Source organism: Cyanistes caeruleus, chromosome 4, assembly GCF_971803275.1.
Source record: "Cyanistes caeruleus chromosome 4, bCyaCae1.hap1.1, whole genome shotgun sequence".
Taxonomy (NCBI): domain Eukaryota; kingdom Metazoa; phylum Chordata; class Aves; order Passeriformes; family Paridae; genus Cyanistes; species Cyanistes caeruleus.
In genome coordinates, this window is record NC_141704.1 from 59563706 (window position 1) to 59582423 (window position 18718).

The 18718-nt window shown below is 39.5% G+C and overlaps 1 protein-coding gene across 13 annotated transcripts in view; it reads right to left on the reverse strand.

The window, feature by feature from the left end:
* Positions 1-18718, reverse strand: part of ITPR2 (inositol 1,4,5-trisphosphate receptor type 2) — a 259828-nt gene that overhangs the window by 184474 nt on the left and 56636 nt on the right. For 7 of the 13 annotated variants that reach the window (XM_086885019.1, XM_086885012.1, XM_086885011.1 and 4 more), the window contains 5 exons: positions 15696-15794; positions 14682-14765; positions 13685-13831; positions 12350-12445; positions 511-555 (listed from right to left, as the gene is read on the reverse strand). In XM_086885019.1, the coding sequence (XP_086741145.1) occupies positions 511-555; positions 12350-12445; positions 13685-13831; positions 14682-14765; positions 15696-15794 (471 nt within the window). The remainder of the gene's footprint in view (positions 1-510; positions 556-12349; positions 12446-13684; positions 13832-14681; positions 14766-15695; positions 15795-18718) is intronic. The other 6 variants (XM_086885021.1, XM_086885017.1, XM_086885022.1 and 3 more) reach the window with 1 other exon arrangement.

The following is an 18718-nucleotide window of genomic DNA, read 5'->3' on the forward strand; positions in this document are numbered from 1 at the left end:
AGGCTCAATCTCATGAATTTGATGGAGGAAGGATTCTTTTCAGGAATATTTGTTGACTTAGTAACAGTAAGATTCCCCCAAGGTTTTAACTTCACTTCCTTCACACACTATAGTCTCCATGTCTGGCCTTGCCTTATTTGTCAGAATTAGCTAAAATGCTCTTGATGCTGCACCAGGCAAAGGCTGTTGCCATGAAGTAACACATCTGAGCTGAGAAGAATGAATACATTTCATATCTGCAGTATGAAATGAGATAACAAGCACGACAGCTTCAACTAATGCCACTATGATACAGAATTTGAATAAGTTTCTTATCATTTGCCTCAACGTGGGGGAAAACTTTCTGAATTGCCAGTTCTGAGATGCATCCTACCTTACACAGGATGTGGAAAACAATCCCAGCAGCTGGAACACGTAAGGAAAAGGAAAGCTGTGAAGGGCTTCCATATGTCGGGATGTGCTAGGTTAAGGATATCCCCAGATTATATGCAACATATAAATTCCACTTACCAAAGCTTTTCCTTCATTATTACCTTCTGGGTAGTGTGGGTTAAGCTGGAAAAGAAAAGAAGTCAAATACTATCTCGATAGCTTTCAGACATTTCATAACTGGGGGAGAGGGTTTGGTTCAGTTCTCTGTTACGTTTCCACCCTGCAATAGGAGAGTGGAGTTTTGGAAGCAGTGTGAGAATAAAAGACTTACTGCTTCAATTTCTGGCTGACTTAGCTGGCTCTGTCCTCACCTCTAGAAAGAGCATCCTGCAATCCAGCTTGTTAACTCAAGAGGAATCTCAAATAATGAAACCCAAAAAGGATGATGAAGAAAGCACAGTTACTATTCTAAATGCGGCCAGTTACAGTCACCCGCACACATGAACACACAATGACTTCCAGGACTGACCCTGGGCAGACAGATTGAGATAAAAAACTAATGTTCTCTATGTCTCCTGAGATTTTACAGAAGACAGTGAACTCAGAAACAACACATCTTTGAAACAGGAGTGACAATGCCACTAGAGAAAATTATTTAATTACACTGTGGTTCTGTCCCCATTATTAATGGGGATAATATTTCCTATGTCATATCAGAATTATCAAGTATTAATTAATATTAAATATGAGAAGCTTGGATGAAAGATGCTATACAATAATAAATTTGAAATATTACTATTTAACAGCTGTTTAATATAATTGTACTTTTGACAAGGGAAATATGTTGCCTATAAGATGAGGGATTATGTAGGCAGATATATTCACAAATAAACAAAAACACACACACCCACTCAACTGGCTGCACATGAAACATTTCAGGATTTGATTTACAGAAAGAAACAACTTTGCATCAATATTTACCAATATTCCCTGACATAGGATATGCCATCAAAGCTCTAAAAATTCTGAAGTGATATTATAAGTTATGTTTTTGTTCTTTTTTTCTTCAATTTTGTTCTTAGGCAATTACAGTGTGTATACATCTTACAGATGAGTACTGTCATTTTCTTGGCTTGCATTTGGCATTACCACTGTGGAAGAGTCAGAAGAGAATTACACAGGGCAAGATGCATGAATCCCAGTAGAACTTTTCAATATCACATTATCATACATCTAACATTACACAGACAACTGATGTGAAGAGATTTTGTTAAGTTGATAAGGCTTTTATTAAAAAATAATAATTTATATCCTGAACCCTCTCAAAATGCCCTCTCCACAACATGAGCCTGAAGAAAGCAGGCAAACTTTCAAACCTTTGTCAAATGGCTGAAAATACCTTCCCTATGTATCACAACTTGATGTGGTAACACAGAAATGACCAAAGGTTTATTCTGTCTCCATTTCATTTTTTTACATTAGCCACTGTGTTATCATTACACACCTAATTTGGAGAGCCTGCTTTCCTCCCTGTGCTGACACCTGTGTCAAATCTTGCATTTTGCTGCTCCCTGACATTGTCACAGTCTCCCTACTCCAAGTCCCTCTTGCTACTGCTATACAGCAACAGGAATGAGAGATGAACGCCAAAAAACTAGAACTTATACATGTATGTAACTTTTTTCACAGTTTTGGTTCCTTCTTATGATTCCACAGTTCTTTCAGCATGACATTTCTTCACCTGACACCTTAAAATAATCGTGGTGTCCCATTTTTAGCAGCCAAGCTGAGCTCTCTGCCTTTGATCCCCCATAAAGAAGAGAGAAAATTAGCCGGCAGTGCCCCTCAGCCCCAGGTATACACCATGGCCTTCCAGCACAGGTGCAGAGAAGGTACAGAAAGGATAAATTTCTTTGCTGCCTTCAGATATTGCTGCTTGCAAGCAGGCAAGAAAAAGCCTGGGTCATCTTGAGCTTGTCACAAGACTATGCACAGAAAACTAGGCACTGAGGACTTCATCCTGCAGGTTTTCATTGAAGGGCTCAAGTGAATACAGTTGTCTACCCAGTATGAACTGAATTCTGATATCCTTCAGCTGTCTGCTTTCAACATAATGGTGATTAAAAAAATTAAAAAATAAAAGTATATATACATATATATCAGTAAGAGGAGAAATTAGGAGAATCTCCTTCCCTCAACACTTCTTGCTTTCTTGAAAAATGACTGAACTGACTGCCCTCAAACTTCCAAAACAGGAACTGTGGACTGAGGGTGATGGAGACAGAAGGCTCAGGTGAGAAATCACATACATCCTTAATGATGATTTTTCTTGCCCTGCTGGTACAGAAATAATAAAACCAAAAATACATTGTTTAGAGAAAGTTTAGAGATGCTGACATTAAACCATAAACACAATGGAACCCAAGTTTTCAAGCTGACATCCATGGCCCCATTTTCAGCTCTGCTCTGCAGTTGCCACTTTCATTTTCATTTCAGCTGAGATTGTTGGTGCTGAGGGTTTCTAAAAAACAGACCAGTAGCTATTATCCCATGCTACATTCTCCAGGTAGAAGGGGCATAAATCATCTAGTGTTGTGTGTCATATTACACCTGTTCTGAGTCCCTTGCAATATGCCAACCCCGAATGACCTAGGGACACAGTGACAGTCTCGAAACTCCAAAATCTATTGCTTTTTCTGATCTATGTAAGATCACTTCCACATTCTTCAATAAACCACAAAACAAAAGAAGCCTTGAAAAGAACATTAATATGTTTATCTTGCTACTAATGAAATAAAGTAAAATTGTCTGCAGGTGTCTAGAAAGTGAGAATGCTATGCTAAAATAGGCCTCAATAAAGCTCAACAGTTCTCAAGCTTTTTTGTGTCATTGGATGTCTTGAAATTGCCATTTACTGAATTGTAGCTGAAATACAGCAGTGAATATTCCTGAAAAATGCCACTGGAAGGTGTATGCAGCCAATATGTACCAAGAATGTGATGAATTACAAACTGCAGAGCTTAAGCAAATGTAATTGTATAAATTATTATTGTAATAGTTTCATTATATGTTATTTTTTTAGAGTATATCTCCATCAGCTTCTTTTCCAGTAAGGAATAATCCAGAAGTCCTAATCCTCAACTGCTTGTTTTTCAACAAATTCAGGTACAGCCATTTTTACCCTTCCATGAATGGGAAAGAAAAAGGTACCACAAAAAGAGTTTTTCATTGACAGTTCTGGAGTTTAGAAACAGATTTGCAACTACAGAGAAAGCAATACCTTATTTTAAATCTATTTTTAAATAGCATTTACTTGCTCTCCTCTGCAAGAAGCCGAATTCCCAACTTGTGATCCACACAGGGTATCAGAGAGAGCCTGAAGGTCTGGGTCAGTGCTGCAGGTGATCCTCCTGAGTATAAAAACTGGTGTCTCTTGGACATATTTTGGGCTCAGCCATGGTACACAGTGGTATGTGAAAAGATTAAATATCTGAATGCATACATATATCAACATCCTCATCCAGTGGGAGCAGCAGAAGGCCCTCAGGGGAGAGTATGTGTGACAAACTCATACTAGAAGTCAGCTTTTACACATGGAGAACAGAGGTATAGACAAAGTCTTTAATTGTTTCTGGTTAAAACTACTTGAAAGGGCAAGGAATCTCATTCCTGAATTTTCACCTAGATGGCTTTACAAAATCTGTAAAGTCGGCATAGCAGGAAGATAACTTCCATCTCTGTGTGTTTGTTTATTACTTGGTATTTGGTGCTCAGAGAATACATGTGACATGGTAATCCTGGGAGGAATTCCACTAGATTGAGCACCAGGAGTTCCAGTCTCTGTCATCTCTACTGATTAAAGCTACTCAAAGCTGTACCTTAAAGTTTTCAAACTTCACAAGTCCACAGTGCATAATTTCCTGGGGTTCTACTATTGTGCAGATCATCTCACAGGTTATTCCTGGCTTTAATGTTACTTTTGTATCTTCACATAGTTAGATATCCTTTACAATCCAAGAAGTTTGAAATTCCACATTTCTACTGAATGTTGTTTCCTTGGAGGAATGCATGGAAAGTACCCAAACAGGCTATTTTTGGACACTCAATTAAGGAGAGAGATGAGTTTGGGGAAAGAAACACCCATGCTGATTTTAATCAAATTTTGTTGACTAGGTAAAGGATATTTAAAGCATCTTGTCAGGGTAAGAATTAGATTGCCAAATTTCAGCTAAATGAGCATTTTAATGACTTGGTTAAAACCTGCATTTATGAAGGAAACCCTGATAGACAAAAAAAAAAAAAAGAAAAGATCTAATTCAACACATTCAAACAGTTCCCATTTCATTTTATAACCAGCCTGTTAACACACAGTGTGTTACCCAGCCAACAAGGGCAAGTGTTTCGGGGAAGAAAAGCTAGGACAAAAGAAAAATAATCCACTTTTCAAATCTTTCATCTTCATTAGGCTTTCTTTGTTCTTTGTTAATGTCATACTGATTAGCTTTCAATAAATCCAAGGAACTTTTGCACAATTTCAAAGACTTTCAGTGGCATTCAAAGGACTTTTGCCATCTTATTAACTTGCCAGACAAAGAGTGGCTAAAACTCTACCTCGATAAACTCCATTCAACCTTTCCTCGGCATCAGCACAGAGTTCCTGATAATCATCATCCAAGGAAAGTTTAAAAATGTTAAAAGGTCTTTTCTTTCAGGACTGTATTTTCCTCATGAGCTGTGTCTTAGCTAATCAGCCAAGTTTCCAGGGAGCACTGGGAAAGCTGAACCTTTTTGTTTGCTTCAGGCCCCCCTGCTAGTCGAAAACAGGAATGAAAAGCGGCCCCAACATCTTCCTGTCCTGATTTTTCACCCTAATTTCCAGAAGAAAGATCATCTTGACAGCATTTCCAGCTGCTGTGTAAGCAATGGCAGGCCAGCATTTTGCCATGCCTAAATCAGCACAGATTTAAAGGTCTCACACAAGCAGCATAAGCTGGAGCAGCTCCGTGTTATGAGTGGTAATTGGGAAATTCCATTTCTTCTACCAGGATCAAGAACAGAGAACCTGAAACCAGTGCTCAGCCCCACTCAGCCATATCCCATCCTGCAGAGGAAGTCAAAGGAAAGAAAAATGTCTAAGAGATCCTTTAGTGTAACTTGGCTGCTGGGCCATAACCTTAGTCTGAGTTTCAGCAGCTCCATGCCAACCATAAAAGAAAGCATCCTCATCTCTGCAGGAGTGATGCTCTAAATATTAATATCCCATATGCCTTTCAGTGGTCCTCACAGGAGTAACTAGGCATGATTGAATTAAACATGACTGACATTTCTCGTCTTAAAGAAAACCAAACAAAAAACACAGGCACACAAAACCCCAAAATCAATGAAAAACAAAGGAAGGAAGTCTTGGAAACTTCCATCAAGCATCACAAATAAAAAGGCACAAATACAATTCAATAAAAGCTTCACAAGTTATCTTGAAAAAATATACAAAAATAATGCACCTAAGAACAGACCATGTCTACATTTGCTGTTTCGGAAGACATCAAAATGCAAGATGCATTTTTAATAACAGAAGTAGGCCTTTTGTAATGACTCCAATAAATGTTGAATTAATATCTTTGTACATTCTTACTCCTAAAGCTTGCATATGTACAAACATAGCCCAAATGCAGCCAGCTTCAGGCAGGACTGAAAAAGCTCAACACTCACATGTCACAACTGCAAATTAGTTGGCTGGGGGAAAAACTTTCCTCTGATATCCAGATTTATCAAGGTATGTGCACACAGACAGATTCCAGCCAAGCCAAGCCAAGTCAGGTCAAGAAATTTAGCCACATTCTCAAGATTTTTAAAAACCTTGGAGAAATCTAGCTCTGGGTTTTGCTAAATGGGCATCTTCTAGATCTGTCACTTTAAAAGGCCACATCCAAATCTGCAGAACAGGTCAGGCTGGCTCTGTAAATCAGTAATCCATCCTCCTCCTCTGGACCCCTCTGGATCTCTTCCATCTCGTCATGCATAGCTATAAATTATCCTTCAGATAATACTGCTTACAGAGCTTTAAAACAAACCCACACTCCTTTGAGAGAGTGAAAAACTGAAATAAGGCTTCCAGTGCTGAGTTCACCAGTCACCTTGACAAACCCTTTTCCTTATGAGAACCTTTAATCACCAAGCCAAACAGACACAAATTAATCAGAATGCTGTGTTAACATTCAGTGAAGAGATACTGGGAAAAACCAACCCCAAAGAAAGATTTTGAAGCAACCTCCAGGTGAGGAGGTCCCATAGTACCATGGACTGAAATCTGTGAGATGTGTAACGGCCTTGGTAGATGCTGCCATCTCCTGGCATCTTCTCTGGCTTACAAACTGTTCCTGAACAAAAGGTAGCTCACATCTCAGTTAAACAAGGCTTATTTTATTTGTTACTTGCCTCACTCTTCTGAAGGCAGAAGGAAACAGAGAGCATTTAACACTGTGTTCTCCCTCTCTGCATGACCAGGGCACAAACAAGTCCTTCTGCAAAGGTTTGTTTCCATATCACCCAAAAAAGAAAATAAAAATTACACTGGCAAACAGTGATTGTGTTGTTGCTTCCTAAATAAAAAAACATCTCTGTCAGTAGTCCAATTTCCAATAAGTGGATAACAAAAGGCCTAAATTATGGGCTTCAAATAATCTATCTCAGATGCCTTAATAAAACATCCTATGAAGGACTCCATTTTCCAGCAGTTTAAGGAAGTGGAAGAAAAGTCCATAAAACTACAGAAACAGTTTATTCAGGGCTCCAGGAGTTTAATCCTGGTTTTTAGCTTCCAGTTTAAGAACTGATTTCCCTTTTACATTTCTTTTATCTAATGCTGAGTATACTATTACCCATACAATTATCTAATCTTTCTTACAATCTCATTAAATTCTTTATTTTCTATTCTTGTGGGATTCTTGTGACAATCTTTACTATTCAGAAAGCAGGAGAGGATTATTTTCTCTCAGTATTAACTTGAGTGTGTACTCAGCTATCTTTACTGTGATCCAAATCAAGTGATTATTACAACAGGCTTAAATTAAATATGAAGGGTATGGCCCTGTCCATCTGCATAAATGCATACCACAACAATATCAATAACATGGCAGGCTAATATTTTTAATCACAGAATCATATAATGGTTTGGGTTGGAAGGGACCTTAAAGATCCTCTAGTTCCAACCCCCTGCCATGGACTGTAAAAGCAAAATTTAACAGCGATTCTCAATTTAAAGTGAATAATGTACAAAACCTTCTCTGCCAAGAAAGGGGCAGTTTGGGGCAGTTTTGACAGAAAAGTAGAATGATGTAATAGGGGAAGAAATTATTCAAGAAAGACAAGAGAAATATGAATAACTTCTATTGGCCATTGATCCAAGAGTTCTCAGCAAGTGGTTTACACCACAGCTGACAGCCCTGCAAGGCTTCAGCAGTCCCTGCTAACCCACCCAAAACACTCATGCTCTGGTGCCTCAGCTCAGCGACCAACACAGACTATTCCCTCTTCCCCATGCCCTGGAGTCCATGCCAACACACCTCAGGGACAGCACCTTACATCTGCACGATCCAGTGCTTGAGGAAAAGGACATCTCTGAAGCCTGTGTTGCCCCTGCAGTGCTCCACAACTGAACTACAGCCTTGGCAACTTGGACTGGACTTCCTGTTCAATTAACATGCACCTAATTGTCATTTCATCTCATGTGTGTGTGCTGCTCAGCCCAACTGAATTCAATCATTCCTACCTTCAAAAGAAATTCCACTGAGTATTTAGTGCTAAAATAATCCTAAAGCTGGAAGGATGTTTTATGTGGGATTTTAAGAACAGAGTTTAGAACAAAACTCTGATCAGAGCTGATCCATTTTACGGCTTAAACCCTGCCCTTTCACTCTTACAGAGAGAGGAAGGAGAACTCTGTAAGAAAGCCAGACAAGTTTTTCACAGCAGTAATTGTTTATGGACACAGTTCTGGAGAAGCACAGAATGTGAACATTCAGGCTGCCATTTTACCTGCCTTATCTTAATTCACTGAGTTTAGTAGAGCAAATTTATTATTAAAGACCTCACAAGATTTACTGCCATATTTTGGCCAAGGTACCTAGCAATTCTACTCTATTCAACAAGTAAAACAGATTTTTCCTTACAAATTCTGCAACGTGATTATGTACATGCTCACAAGGTTTCACAAGCAGCATACTGCAGCTTGTCTGTTGTCTACTGCAATATCTGAGACCAGCACGTGACTTGATAGATGCAGATATATTTTGTAATTATTTCAGCCACACCTGAGAAATTGAATATGAAATGACAAACTTATCCTGCATGACTTGCGTGTGGGCACACATATCTGTTTAGCAGACTCATAAAACAAGTGTTAATAGTTTCAGTATGAATTGCCCAGCTTAGAAATCACAGAATCAGAGCTGCTATGCTTGTGGAGAACAATATTAAAAGTGCATGTTTTGGTTCAGCACAATTGATAAGCTGATATTCAGTCCAAAGAGACTTTTATCTTGGCAATTTAGAATATTGAAAAGGCTACGATAGCTCATGAGAAAGGCACAGCTGTGTGGTCCCAACCTGCAGCATCTGCAAGGCTGTTCAAGCAAACTGCAGCTCACTCCCACACACACACAGATAGCTTTGGGTGCCTTCTACATGGGCTACATGCACTGAAAAGACTTTTGGGGAAATCTTTGATACTTTCAAACCTCCAATTTTCACCTGACCTTACAGCCTCTCTTTATAAACGTAAAGCTTCAAAATAACTTGGGTCATTTTGCTGTAACCAGGGCTATAAAAAGGATCTTCTGCAGAACTTCTTCTAAAAGACTGCTGACTCTGTGAAGATGAGAATAAAACTCTGTTCTGAGAATGAAACTCAGCAGACTGGATCTTAGCTGGTGGCTTAGTGCCTAAATCTCGTGCTGAAGATCTGGCTCAGCTCTTTTGGGTGAAAACAAGCCCTTATGACATCAATAGCAGAATTCCCGCTGTCTCCAAAGAAGACAATTTCTCTTTTCAATTTTTCAGCTGAGTATTTGGTTCTACTTTTTTGGGAATGTCTATGCCTGTGCCTTAAGCTTTCCTAATGTCAGATATCATTACCAAGTACCCAGATTTCCAATGTCCCAAATCTTATCACCAAACACCAAACCCTTTCTTCAGTGTGTTTATTCCTCCTGTGTCCTAAGTAATTTTGTGAGAGCACACAGACACTCTGAGTGACCCAGGGTGTGCAGAGCAGCAGAAGAATGGCAATGCAGGTGTGTGGAATCACCAAGTGTCTCCCACTGTGGCTCCTTCACCAGTGGGTCTTTCAGGGTGGCTCACCTTCAGCCCAAAGTCTGGGAGAAGGATCTAGGTTGCTTTAAGGTATTTGGAGGTCTTTAAGAACTTCAAAGCACAGTAATTAAAATTAGGCTAAATAATGCCAAGTGGAAAGAGGATTAAAGGAAATACTACTACTTGAGACTGTGTCAGAAGTCAGAGATATCAGAGGTCTTTGAAGGGCAACAAAAGTTAGACTGATTGTACTTTGTACTTCTAAGGAGCATGAAATTTAGGACTTACACATCCTGATTTCATCCTCTCAAATTTATAACAATTAGATTTACAAGTACTCACCTATGTTTTTTTTTACTGAACAATGGTATTGCCTCTTTTTTTTTCTTTTTTTTTTTTTAAACTAATTCTCTTACTGTGGTAGTGAAACATCTTTATGAGCTTTAAATTCCTTAGTTCTCTGAGGCAAGCATCTCCAATTTTCATAGTCCCCAGATAATCCCCTGGCCTTAACAAGCTGCAGGGGCATCCCTTTCCAACGTGGCTCAGTAGTGACCCACCAAATCAAAAACTAGACTGACCACTTACATCTAGCACAGGACAACTCCAAGGAAAAGAGAAGACACAGGCTGCTCACACAGGGTATGAAAAGAGAAAAGGGAGGCACCCAGGTGAAGGACACTCCTGCTCCTTGTCTGAGAGTTGACCATGCAAGACTCTCCTGCAGAAGCCTCCATGGCACACATCAAGTTGATTTAAGGGAGGATGAAGTAAGAAAAAAGACAGTTTTATAAACAGTGATGAATCCTGACTTACAACAGCTCAAACTGTGACAGAAATTGCATCATTAGCCAACAACAGAATGCTTAAAAGATTTGTGAATTTTCTTCTTGTGTTCATACTTTTTATTCCACTCTGGATATCTTTATCATGGAGGCTTAAACAAAATCAGGTCATGACAACGTGTGACACTGTTGATAATCCATACCATGAGTAATCTCCCTGTGCTGCCAGAGCACAGATAAGTAAGTGTTCAGTAGGCTTTGCCCAATTGATTTAAAGTTAGGTCACGCACAAGAAGTGTCTGCCTGCCTGTTCATAAATCTTTGACGTGTCTGGCTGGCTGGTGTGTTGTGCCTGACATATGAACTGTGCAAAATAGAGTTCACAGGGTTTTATTGCAGTAGTACCTTGAATATCTCCACCACAGGTATTTTACACCTCACGGACACAGTCACTAATACAGCTCTCCAGTCACTAATGCAGCTCTCCAGTCCCAGCATATCACCTCTGTTCAACCCAAAAGCTCTCCCAGCTCTTACTCTGCTGTTGTCAATTATATTCTCCATATTACAAGTCTGCCTGATGGGGATTTCCTTTCCAGAGGTAGAAAGGACCTAAGCTCAGGTCTGACATTCAGTGCAGTGTGGCACCTCTTCACCTGAAGATTTTTTGCCTAAAAATCCCCCAGACAGATCATCTGGTGGGAGAAGGATGCCCATCAGTATGCTCAGTGCCTTTCCTGACTCTCATCAGCTAGTAAAACCTTCCTACTAGGAGCATCCCTCACTGTAAGAAAGGAAAATACTCCCACTCTCCAGTGGGAGTACTGGTTGCCTATTGAAAATTAGCTTTTATTAGCTATTATTAGCAGTCCACTGTTTATGTTTTGATAGTGGCCTTGACACAATTAGAAATAAATGAACTTTTGATAGCTCCTGTTTATTCTTCCAATGAGTTCAGTACAGGCTGTTACAGAAGCTAGAAAATTAAAGCAGCACCCTGGGAATACCAAGCAATCATTTACATACAGAAGCTGCAGTTCTGTAAATCTATCTCAACCCAGTCAGAGAAATCTTTTTTCAGGGGTTCCCTAACATACAGTGATTTATAACTTTCTTCTTGCAGTAAATTTGTGCACTCATACTTTGAAGCATAAGTTAAATTAGGCAATCCTAACTAAATCAGTGGGAAAAAAACTTACTTTTCATGCCACTAATAAAGCCTGGACACAGACCTGTGTTAATACGGATTAAATACAACTAAAAAAGTTCACAGCTTCTTGCAACCATCAAAATATCCAAGGCTGTACCATTTCACATACTTGGTATTATCTGCTGTATTCCAGCTTGTCAAGAGCCATATTTCATTTTTAAGGAGTCTTAAAAGATCTTAAACTGCTCTTTTGGGGCGTCACAATACTCTTTTCCCTTAATACAGAGTACCAGATAATAACCATACAAGTTGCAAGATCTTCCTTCTCCTCTGGGACCTTCCATTCCATCAAAGGGCAGAGACTTCCTCAGGTCTTTTTTTATTCAAATTTTAGTCAAAAGGCAAGAGTGCACAGCAGAACTATACTGCAGCCTATATAATCATAATGAACTCACATGACACCAATACAGAGTCAAAACACCATTCCAAAAATCAAGGGCAAAGAGGAGCAGAGAGATAAATGAACCCAAGGGTTTTCAGTATAAATGTGTGGATATTTAACAGTGGTGTTTGCCCTGCAATCCCTGGGTGCAACAGTACAGTGTGACCCAGCAGGGGCCCAGTGTGGGATCTTTGTGAAGTTCTCCAATGCAGACCCACCTGCTACAGCAGTTCTGAACCAGCAGGACTTGGTTAAGCAGCACACAAACACTTGTTTAATTGGCATTCTTACCTCTGCCGCCAAGTAGTTTCCAGTTGCCAAATGCTTAAATCTAAACAAGCTATTCCACTGTCCTGCCCCTCCCCGGCAAGGGTCATGGTGGACAACCTAAAAGAAGAATTTAGATTTTAATCATGCTCCTCAAGATCATACTTTAGACCACTGACATTTCCTGCAGCTTACTCCTAATAAAAATACACAAACTACATCATTACAGCCTGCCAAAGAGAGGAATTCTGTTCTTACATGAAGCTCACCATAGATAACCACTGCTTACATTTACTTTTTGCCAAGTGCCAGGAAATACTCTTTCTATTACTTTCCATGCTTTCATTAATCTATTTCCTGCAAACATGGTGAGTCATGTTTTTTTGCTTTTAAGTGACATGGTGTGAATCTTCAGCTCAAGAAAGTAAGGAGAGATGTTCTACACTACTAGACACTATTTAAAAGCAAAATTCAAACCATCTTACATTATTTTACCTATTATACCAGCTCTATGATATAGATTCTAGCCCAATTCTAAGGGCTTCTGAACAATTTTCATTCAAGTGATATATCCTCTTATCATGTGAAATATCACAGGTTATTTATTTTAGCCCCTGACTGAGCTGTAGGTCATTTGCTTTCTTCAAATCTAGCAGTGTCTGTCTCCTTTAAGGAGAAATCTCCAGTAAGTACAAGTGCAATACACTCTACTCTGGACAATACTTAACCAGATAAAAATTAACCATTTTTTCTGAAGACACTGTTCTAAATGCAGTTTGTTCATCACACAAGAACTTTTGGGTATAGGAGTTACATTATTGAAACAGCAAGAATTTGAGACCTACCAATTTGCAATGTTTCTTAGTTGAACAAAAATGTTTGCTAGTTCCCTTCTCAAAATCATCCCCATTCACAATACCACCTTTATTCAGGTTAACTTTAAACAAGTGTTGATGTGTTGTGTGATGTTTGGAAGATTTCCTGTCGGCCATGGATTCCCATTTTTTTATACTGCACATGAAGTTAAACGTAAACACTCAAAACTCAGGAGAGGTGAGTGTCCTTTGATTGGCTTTGATAAAATCACACCATTTACGTCAAGTCTGAATTTGAAATTTGACTCTTCCTCATTTTAGTGCAGGTAAATATAGTAAGAAAGCCTCCTATCTCCACACACACAGAGCAATAAAGCAGCTCTCCAGGGCTCATCCTACACAAACTGCTTCATGAAATAATAATAGTTACAGGGAGGTGTGTGATGATATCAGGAGCCTATGAATGACTCATGTTGTGGTGAAGTTTTCTTACTGAACCCTGGCCTTCAAGTCCTAAAATATTTGTAAAAAGGAGAAAAAATACCTCTATTTCCCACAGTGCTTTAGAACTTGTTGCAGACGTGGCTGACTGACGTAACGTAGTGCGGAGGAAAATGTGTTGTTTCTTCTCATATTCATCACAGGTCAGAAACTTCTCTTGCTCTGCATGAAACAGCCTCACAACATCTCCCTAAAGAAATATAAAAAGGAAGCACTGTTAAGTGGTAGGCAAAGCCACCAGACTCATTTTCTATTTGTAACAGCTCCAGTGAAACCAGCAGAGCTGATAGGAAAAAAATACTTCTGAGTTTCCTATTGCTGGAGTAGGTACCAAGCATTCAATCTTAGCACCAAGTCTGGAAATCAGATGGGATAATTCAGTCCTGCAGGAGACCCATGGCCTTTTGGGAAAGCACCACAATGAATAGCAGGCAAAAATTAACCTAAAGGTGATTTTTAATTCTAGTTAACTTTACTAAACTGTTTTTCTCATTTCTAATCTCTCTTACTATTTAAGGGAAGTAAAGAGATTTTTCTAACATTGTATTATCTTATCTCTTCTACTCAGCAATCAACACCAATGTCCCCTCTCTACTTCTGCTGGAACCATTTTTGTCTCCTCCTGCATCTCCCCAAGACTTGAAATACTACCCTTAAATGGGTCAACATAAATATACAATGTTTCCTTTCAAATTCTTCTTCAAAAACTGCTGGTACTTTAACACCGAGTGAAAAATAGCCAGTTGATAATGATTTATTAAGGTACAAATTAAATTTATAGAGGACAAATTAAACTTATTTTTAAAACAAAAATATAAATTATCTCAGAGATTAATCTACAGGCATGAAAATGTTCAATACCTCAGTATGTAAAGCTACATTGTTTTATTACAGCTATTGTCAACTATAAGCCTGTAACATCACTTTGAAAATCTCCATAAAGCCCTTATTTCTTCTTTTATTCACCAGGTAATATTTCTCTACTGTCAAATACAGTAAGACTTTTTGAACTCAAAAAACAATTCAAAAATCTTACTTACTCCTTTCAGTACATCATCTCGGTAGCTACTGAATTTCATGAACAAAGTTATTTTCCAGCTTGTGTTACAGTTGACAGCATTTACCTTTAGGAAAAAATAAAAAAAAAAAATTAAAAAGGACCAAAATATAGTAATAGGGGATGCTAATTTCTTTTTTAGACATTCCATTCTTCTGAAAAATCACACATCTAGGATGGCAGGGGACATGGCTAAGCTACCTATAGCTGTACACTTACCTTTATACCTATACCTATGGCCTAAGCTACCTGCTGTACAGTTCCTAACATTGGTTCTGAAGTTCTCAAGTGTTATTGATTGTAATGTTGGAGAAGACTGGGTGGGCAAATGCTGCTCTGTTTGCTGACAGCCTACCAAGAACACCCCAAAGAAACGCTGAATGAGGATTTACGCTCGCATCAGTCAGAGTTTGAGATACTCAAGGAAACCTCACAGAGTTTTCAGTGCCTGGGCATCACTTCAGCAAGGATATTTTGTCTTGGGTTTTTGAGGCTAAGCTGGTACCAGTTTTTAATGCTGGCTTTGAGCCCATGGTGGGTTCTGGTTACCTGTAAAGAACAACATACCATTCTTTACATACCTGTAAAGAATCACAGAATGGTCTGGGTTGGAAGGGATGTAAAGATCATTCAGTTCCAAGCCCCTGCCATGGGCAGGGACACCTTCCACTATCCCAGCTTGTTCACAGCCCCATCCAACCACAGCTTCTCTGGGCAACCTGTGCCAGGGCCTCACCAACCTCACAGGGAAGAATTTCTTCCTCATACCCAATCTAAACCTCCTCTCTGTCAGTGTGAAGCCATTGCCCCTTGTCCTGTCACTCCAGGCCCTTGTCAAGAGTCTCTCTCCATCTTTCCTGTGGGTTCCCTTCAGGTACTGCAAGGCCACAATGAGGTCACTCCAATGCCTTCTCTTCAGGCTGAACAATCCCAATTCTATCAGTCTTCCTAAAACCATCTCAGAGTAGCAGTTACCCCTCCTGCCCCCTGAACTCACCTCTTTGCATCCAGGATTATCAAGAAGCTCAATGCTGCTGGCGTGCAGAGGCTGTCCTGCATTGACTGGCATGAGAACAACTTTATCTCCCACCACAACCTGGAAGTCAGAAATAAAGTGCAGTTTAGATCTATGTAGTCATCCAATAAAATAAAGTAATGTAGCATATTTAGAAAATTACTCAAATGCATGCTCTAGGAATGGCACTCGGTGAATTTATTTGCAGACAACTCACAGGGTAGGTCTGTTCACCCATGATCTGCAATCACTTGGGTTCTAGATTTCCCACTAAGGAGCCCTCATGTTCCCAGTAAGTATGTCCCTTGGCTCAGCAGAAACTCCAGACCGTGAAATATATATGAATCTACGAATTCCACAAGCAGCTCAGTTCATCCAAAAGTTACATTAAGTTCTCTTTATCCCAGAGAAAGCTTACAAAGTAATTATGAGCCCCCAGCTCTGTGAACCATCTGCTGGGCAAATGTCCTGACAGACTCAGGAGTTCTGTGATTCAGACTGACTGACTGCAACCTAGAAAGGCACAGAAATCACTGGAAATTCAGAAAGAGGTGAGCACACTCCATATCCCTTCTGCTGTGGCTCCCTAAATGGTGTGGCTCCCCACAGGCAGCAGCTACAACACCTGAGAGACCTTCTCTCTACAAGAGAAATTCCTGGCTGGCAACCTGCAAGCAAATTCCAATGCCCTTGCAATTCCTTTTGATACACAAAACAATATACAAAAATTTCTTTAACCTAAAAGCTGCTTGAGACATGCATATGGTGAATTCAATTCATGCCTGGAAGGGAAAAACAATAAACAATAAAAAAATATCAATCCACATAGATTGGTTGGCACTAGGTCCTGTTTTGCTTATGTTGTTCACAGCAATTTTGAGCACACACAGACATGAAGACAAGTGGCTACATGTGATTTTTTACTACATGAAATACTGCACAAGCCATGCTTTATTTTGGAAGACAAATAAACAAAAAACACTGCATTGATCAGCACCTTTCCTGTGAAAAAGCTGAGCCCAGTTCAACCTTGCACAACTTCAGTGCAGGTGAATTTGGCCCACCCATTGCAGAGGTGAAAAGGAAGGTTTGCCTGTTCTTTACCAACACAGCTAAAATAAATAGTAGCATAGGACAGTGCCACCATGCTCAGATCACACACAGAAATCCTACTTGATCCAAGTCATGGGAACAAGTTCAGTAACAGAACCAAAATAATGACAAGATGTCTGTAAGACACATTTCTTATGCAATACATTCCTTCATGCCATGCTTCACAAAGACATTACTTACAGCCTGTTTTAAGAAGTTATGACCAGACAATTCATTAACCAAAATATCACCAGGTTTGCATCCTGCAAAGTGGAATCAGGACTTCAAAATGGTTGCATGTATACCAGGACTATCACAACTAAATCAGTAAGAGAGCACATCATTAAGCATCTAATTAAAAAAAAAAAAGAAATTAAAAAGAAAACGATCAAGAACCACCACACCAAAATGGCAGATAACTGCAGTGCAATCCACACAGCACCAATCCTGCTATCAGAGCATACTTTGCTATTCAGTCCATCTGGAACCAGCTCTAGCCTTAATCAGTCCTATCTTCCATTGAAGAGCAGCTTCAAAAATGATGAAGACTTAATAAAAGTCTGCGGAAAATACTCTAGTTATGCCAATTTTCAGTCATATTCTTTCATTGACTTGCAAAATTAATCAGTTGCTAGTAAAACTAAGCTAACCCTCTCTCAGAAAACTAAGTTCTAAAATATTTCACAAGGCTGAAAAACTGTGATCGCTTACCAGAGAAGTCACACACCTGACTTCCTGTATTAGATTCACAGATTCCTTTTCTTTTATGACATATGGCATATTTAGCTCTACCTTGCCTGCATTACCTGACATGGTAGCTGCCATCCAAGCAGTAATTCAATACTCACTTCTATTGCTTAAAATACTTTCTAAAACATGTTTTCTTAGGGAATTTCCTCATTATAGCACAGAAATATAGTTTTTAAAAAAACAACAAAATTTCTAAGCAAAGTAAGGGCCTGATATACCAAGATAGCTCCATGAATTGAAAGGTTTCCATGTCTGGGAGTTGCTAAAAAGGAAGGAGTGGCTACAAGGCTGGAGCCTCCCTCCATCTGTGAGAGGAAAATGAGGATTTCCCCCATCACTTCCTACTCCTGTCCTCTGTGAAACAGCTGCCTGGTTTGTGTACCTGTTGAAGAGGTTGAAATGTACAAAAGCACTCATGAGAGAGCTACCAGAGGACTAATGTTTATCACTGGAAATTTGCAAAGAAAATTGTCAAATCTGTTTGGGCCTGGTAGAAACAAGAAACAACTTCCCTTTGTTAATTCCCTCTGTAAATTACAATGGCAAGTTGCCAGCTCTGAAAGGCAACCTGGAAACAGAAAATGAGCAGAAAATAGAACTGAGTGCATTGAGTTAGGAATAAACCTTGGCCAGTTTGCCACACGGCCCTCACAGCTCAGAGCCTACCAAGTAAATCCCCACAGGGAACAGACTAGGAAAGGGATTTGTGGAATGGGATGTTCCTGCCATTGCTGCATTGATCTGCAATCTTTGTAGATCAGCAAGTCTGCTTCCAAACCCTTGTGTGTGCACAGCAATGGAGAATGGAATGAAAATCTCTATAGCAGTGAGGATGACTTTGAAGGGCTGGGATGGTTCTGCTGCTCTCAGCAGTAAGGGCTCACAGTGGCTTTTGCAGACAGGTGGGAATCCCAGGTTCTCCCTTGAGAGAGCATGACATACATATTTATTTTCTAGGCATGAGAAATTAAAAGATGCTGAACTGATGTTATTCTAAGGAATTAAGCCAAAACAATAAGCTACCCCTTTTTCCCTCTAGAGAAGGAAAAAAAATACCAAGCTAATGTTTGAGCCACATTTGTTTTCCCCAACTGAAAAGCCACTCAGAGGCCCTCCTGAGAGCTATATTTGCTGTATTTCTCCACATTGGGATTTGGGGAAAA